This window comes from Pinus tabuliformis, chromosome 6, assembly GCF_031772625.1.
Source record: "Pinus tabuliformis cultivar Carrire ecotype Pingquan chromosome 6, CPIR1, whole genome shotgun sequence".
Lineage (NCBI taxonomy): Eukaryota > Viridiplantae > Streptophyta > Pinopsida > Pinales > Pinaceae > Pinus > Pinus tabuliformis.
In genome coordinates this window covers 40,510,483-40,516,668 of record NC_142292.1, presented here as the reverse complement: position 1 = coordinate 40,516,668, position 6,186 = coordinate 40,510,483, and the positions used below count along the sequence as shown (strand labels likewise).

The 6,186-nt window shown below is 34.9% G+C and overlaps 1 protein-coding gene across 1 annotated transcript; it reads right to left on the bottom strand.

Moving 5' to 3' along the window:
- Positions 1 to 736: 736 nt before the first annotated feature.
- LOC149257116 (BTB/POZ domain-containing protein At1g63850-like) lies at positions 737 to 1,972 on the bottom strand. Its single transcript, XM_089455433.1, has one exon. It carries the CDS (start codon positions 1,970 to 1,972, stop codon positions 737 to 739), a length of 1,236 nt encoding a protein of 411 aa, XP_089311559.1.
- Between the last annotated feature and the right edge of the window lie 4,214 nt (positions 1,973 to 6,186).

Sequence of the window (6,186 nt, the reverse complement as noted above, 5' to 3'; positions counted from 1 at the left end):
TGAAAACCAGGATGTCTTCATTAAGGAAAGATATAAAAATGATAATATACTCTTAGTTCAGGAAAAAAATCAATCAAGTATATCTAGAGAAGAATAAGGCTTCATTCTCAAGCTTGGCATGACCAATATAACCAATATCTTTGAGAGAGTAAGACACTCCTTCCTTTTTTTTTGTCTTTTTAAAAATATGTATTTTCCAATGGATTTGTTGATCTAATCAAAACTTATCAGCAAGCCATGGATTGTGGCCTTAGTAAATGGAATACAAGGCCAATTCTTCCCAAGAACAAGGGGGATAAGGGACGGGTGCCCCATATTGCATTTCCTATATGTCTTTATGGCAGAATCCCAATTTTTTGATGACACATTATTAATAGAAAGAGCTTTAACGACAATGGCTAAAAGAATCAAGACCAACCTTTACCTCTTTCTTTCTTGAAGCATCGAGAAGATACCCTCCAAAATCATTGAAAATGAAATTGTTCACCATGGAATGGAATAATATAAATCTGCGAACTATGTGATGATATATTAAACTTAGGATTTGAATTACATACAGATCGTAACCAACAGAAAAATGAAACTGGTCATCGAATGGTATGAAGGAAAAATTATATTGCATAACATAAGGGAAGGGTAAGAAAATGTTTTAAACTAGAGAAAGAAATCCAATAACATAAGACGAAAAAAATCCAAACGACGACACCACTAAATTTAAACTAGCAAGGTAATCGTATCAGATAATTTTGCCATTCTTGATAGCATCCTTCACTTTCTGAGCCCACCACTTTAACGCATTACTGTAGTCCATTGATAGTCTTTCATATGCGTCTTTCCATAAGTTGTAAATTGACTTCTGAAGAGGGAGTGGAAGTGTGTCTGCCACATTCATAATTCCTGTCTCCAATGCCGATAGTTTCTCATCCTTCATAGGGTGATTTCTAACCAGCAGAACCATGGCATATAGCCAATTAGTTAGAAAAGAAACCCTAAATGATGCAGGCGTCATTATCTCCCCATTTCCCATTGCATTTAGAATCTGATCAAGTAAAATATCTACTTTATCATTCACGCCATCTCCACCGTATCTTATTGAAGCGGGAATCTCGCAAAAGATTTCAACAAACGTTTGATAGAGCTTGTCATCACAGCGCCTAATAACATCAAACAGCCACAATAGGGTAGACCAAGCTCTAAGAGCCGGTTCTTCCATGTTACTAAACTCATTCAGTCTAATACGTTCTACGTTAGCACGAAACTCTTGTAACAGTGCAGACCTGCAAGCATCCGGAAGGGCCTTATTTGAGGATTTATTGGCGGCCTCAAAATATCCTATAATATGTTTCTCAACTTCAGTGCGAGGTAGGCTGTTGCTTGATCCAGAAGAAATCGCGGACAAGATTTGTTGTAAAGTTTGTTTCACCATATCTAAAACCCTACAATCCAAATTTTCCAGATTCATACCAATTCTAGCAGCTAATTCTGGCAAAATGTTGTTTATCTGCAAAGAGGATAGCATGAGTCGAACTTTAACTTCTTGTTCCGGACTCCAACTAACAGCTTCCAAATGTTTCATGCATTGATGTATGAGTCGAACTTTAACTTCTTGTTCCGGACTCCAACTAACAGCTTCCAAATAGTCCATGCATTGATGTATGCCCTCATTAAATTGCATTTGAGAAGCAACTGTTAAAATATCCAGGGCTTCATCCACACCAGAGAAACAAAAGGCTTCATCTGCTTCACACCAATACATGAGTTCAAAACATTTGAGATAAGTCTCTTTACTAACAGAAGTTATCATCTTGATTCCACGAAGCTCCTCGTCTAAACACAGCCATGCTTCATAAAACTCGGATTTTTTCAAAACGTTGGAATGAAGGTATACAACATAGTCTCCATCTTCAGCAATCAACTGTAATTTGATATCACTTGTTTCTCGATCTCCAAACTGGAAGAATTGTTTCGCCATTTTACTGTTGTGAAGAACCTCTTCCAAAATACCTCACCAAGGAACGCACTATCGTACTTAGATTTGGATAATAAAAGCAATAATCAGAGTCTCGCAGCTTCTCTATCCACACAACCAATCACTTGTTTTTTACTTTCGTGTGTGATGTGATGTATTTATAAACGAAGTAGGCCAATTTTTTTATACATGTCTATGGTTGCTTATGCAATGAGGTCGGCTGAGAAGAGCCTTCGGTGGAATATTAAATCGGATTTGGAGGAAAAGTGGGAAGAACCAAAAGCACCCTCCCATGAGATTATTAGCAACCAACGAACATAGCTTGAGCCAGGGAATGTGCTACTCTCAACTAGATCTGTGGACTTGCATCTGAAAATTAACTCGCTTATATCTTGAATATATCTCGATGTGGTAAGTGTAAAACGTTCGTCATATTAACTACGACGATGAACTTTTCAACGCAACCCTTTGGTTTTGGGTGTGTGTTGAGAGGAGTTGAGTTGTTTGGCCTAATTTTAAGGAGTTACCCTTTTATGTTAAAAATTAAGGGGTTTTAAATTTCTAGTGGTTAATATTTTGTACTATGTTTAAAATTTTTAATGGGCTGATATTTTGTATTATAGTACATTTTTACAGATCTCCTCAAATAGCCCATGTTATTTTAATGGAAAGGGTAAAAAAGGTAAATTTAGGAGCAACCTTCCATTTAACGTTAATATGTTTTATTTAACTGAATAGTATTACCAAATACCATATTTATTTAAGTGAATAGTATGACCAAATACCATATTTATAAAAGAGGTATGGTAAATTAATAAAAATATAAATAAATGATGGTAAATAAATGATTTTTTTTTTTATATTTACTCAATAAGTCATATTATATAAAGGGTGTAAACAAATAAAAGTATAAATAAAGTGGAGGTATGGTAAATAAATATGTTAAATAAATAAAACCTCTTTTTATATTAGTCTATACTCATTCTATGAATCCTATGGGCCAAATACCATATTTGTAGTAAATTAATAAAGATATAAATAAACTAGAGGTATGTTAAACAAATAAAACATCTTTTTCACCTTATATTCACGAACACTCAAAAAATGAGTTATATTTAGGTGTAACCTATGGCCAAAATACTATGGGCCAAATAATATGGTTAGATTATTATTAATACCATGCAAAAACACATTATTAACCTTAATATTAGTAATAATAAAAATAAAAATTAGTAATAATAAAAATAAAAATGGCACATGGTATTGATCCATGGTATTCAACTGGAATGTAGCCTATTTAAATGGGAGATTTAAACGAGCAAAGATCATCTTTACTCTTGATCTACTAAGCCTCCACATGCATCAAATATCGTGATATGCAAATTACCATAGAGTGAAAAAATATTTGATCCTTCTCACGGATTGGTGGATCAAGAAAAAAAAGGATGTTGTAATTAATGTATGTTAAACATTTTAAATTGGTTAAAAAAAAATAATTTTATTAATTTTTATAAATTACTAATAGGTTTATGATAACCCATGGTATTAAGCCATGGTAATAACATGTATTCATGTGAGCATAGACTATTTAAAGGGGAAATTCTATCATATTAGATTCATCTTAATTTTGGGTCTACCAAGTGATAAATACATTTCATCCCCTAAGAGTGGTAGATGTGGAGTTAATATAGGTTGTTTTTTATGATAATGAAGATATTAAATAGACTTAAGGAAATTATATTGTAAAAGAATTTTAAGGTGAATGGTTAAAGCTACATTTAGTCATCTCAAAAAATTTAGTAAAAAATATCAATATCTCCATTAATATTGGTTTTTAACTTTTTTTCTTTTGTACAACGAAACCGTATCACTATTTTCCCATTTTTCCTATGTATCATGGGGATTAGCCCAATTATTATACATATAAATTTAGGGTGGTTCTTAAAATTTTCCTTAGAGGAACTTTTTTACATAAATTTATTTGGGTTTCCACAAAGATCGAGTAAGACTTAAAGAGCGGTTCATGGGATTCATGGGATTAAAGTAACACGACATCATCAAATTGGGTTTCTGCAAAGATCGAGTAAGATTTAAGGAGCGTTCAAAGAATTAGTGTTATCATAACACTAGGACAACCATGTAAATCTACATCTAAGCATTTATTTGATATTTGAAATTATTTATATTTAAAAATTTATCCTCATTTAATATTTGAAAGTATTTAGATTTAAAAAATTAATTAAATTGAAGTTTTGTTTTAAATGGTTATTATTATTAATTAAAAAATACCATATATATATATATATGATAATTAAATTTTACTAAAATGAATAAGGTTTATGGGATCTTAAGAAGGTAAGAGATAAATTGAGATTTTTTAATATTTTATTTTTATGATACAAAAATAACTGAGAGAACCATTTAACTAAGATCTGTTAAGAAGATAAGTAAGATAGAGAGTGTAGTTTGGGGAAATAGTGTAGTTACCAACCCAAGAAGCACGAAAACATCTCAACCCCTAGTTAGGGCTCCACAAAAGATGATTATAATAGATTTTGAAGGTATTGAATGTTGGGATAGTGCGCGAAATGAATTGGTTGAAGACAGATCTAGTTGGAATAAATTGACATCTCACACATATGAAGGGTGTGGAAACTTGGTTCTAGCATCCCCCCATACTGCTTCGGGTGAGACTTCAGTTCGCGCTCCACAGGATAATATTGAAAGGGCCAGTAGTGTAGGGATTTGTTTCGCTAAATAACTCCGAACCTAGGTCAGGCCCCCATAACACAACAAATGGTTCCATTACGGGGACCAGGATCGCCATAGAGATGTGTGATGTCATATCATTGGAATCCAATTAAGAAGGAAATTGAAGGTTGGTTGGATAGAAGAATCAATGAGTTCATAGCGCATGAGAACAAGAACCTGCGACTCTCAAAAGAAGAGTGGTTAGACTGCTACCTGTACATGGAGATCCACAAAATATTCTTTGCGTCCTTCCCTACTGAGCTAGTGGATAGCTAAGAAAGTTGGAAGCTTGACGGTCCTATTCTGTGGACCCCAGAGTTGGTGTGAAGGTTGGAAGCATCGGAGGATAAGATCGTGTGCACCATTGATCATTGGCTCGATTGTATTATAGGAGGATTCATTACTCAGTTCGCGGTTGACACCTCAGTTAGCTATTGTGACACAGAGCGATGCTTTCTCAAATGATGGTAGGGTAAGTATGTAAAGTCTTTAAATATTTGGATTAGAATGATATTATGTGAAAAGAGGGTTATGGAGTTACCTTGATGTTCGGGTCTATGCAAAGTAGAAAATCTTATAAGAATGAAGGAAATAAGTGACCAAAAACTAGCCCCTTGATTTCATCTCCACGAGGGGATGAGGAAGAGCTCTCATAGGTCTCACCGTGAAGTGCAATCCATCTGATAAAACAAAGAATTCCGCGAATACCACCTCCACCCACATTGTCACCAGCTTCACCACCATCACCTCCATATTCACCCGTACCACCTCCACCACCACCGCGATTCAATATGGAAAGCACACTGAAGTTGCCTGTGTTCAAAGGATTGGGAAATGAGGATCCAGACCAATTCTGGTTTGTGGTAAGGGTTGTATGGGAAGCGCAAGTAGTTACAGATAACAATATAAAGAAAGCGACATTGGTTAGTACTCTACAGGACCATGCGCTGACCTGGTATATTAAGCACTCCAATGATAATCCAAATGCACAAATCGCGGACATTCAAGCAGCTCTAAATAAAGAATTTAGTAGGCTGAAGTCTGAAGCACAGTCGATCATTGGATTCAAAAAGATCACGATGCTACCATGCAAGATTCCTTGCAAGTTGGATCAGAGGCTGAAATGTACGATTTACAAAGTTAATATGAATCTGACACATGGATAGCATCATGAGTGGTTTGTAGCTTCGCTAATGTCACATTTAAGGAATGTGTTATCATAGCAGAACATAATGACTCAGGTGGAGGCCTTAGAGATTTATATGAGGCTACATGAGACCCTGATGTAGGATCCTAGGTTAGGATTTCAACAGATCCACGCGCAGTTGAAGAATTTATGCCTTGAGATACAGAGTCTGAAACACGACAAGACAACTCGAATAGAAGTGCATGAAGTATGTTGCGTAAAATGCAAAGGTGAGGGTCATGACAAGGACCATTGCCCAGTTTTCACAAATTAACTCAGA

Coding starts and splice junctions, on each gene's coding strand:
- LOC149257116 (XM_089455433.1), bottom strand. CDS start 1,972: ATGGCGAAACAATTCTTCCAGTTTGGAGATCGAGAAACAAGTGATATC.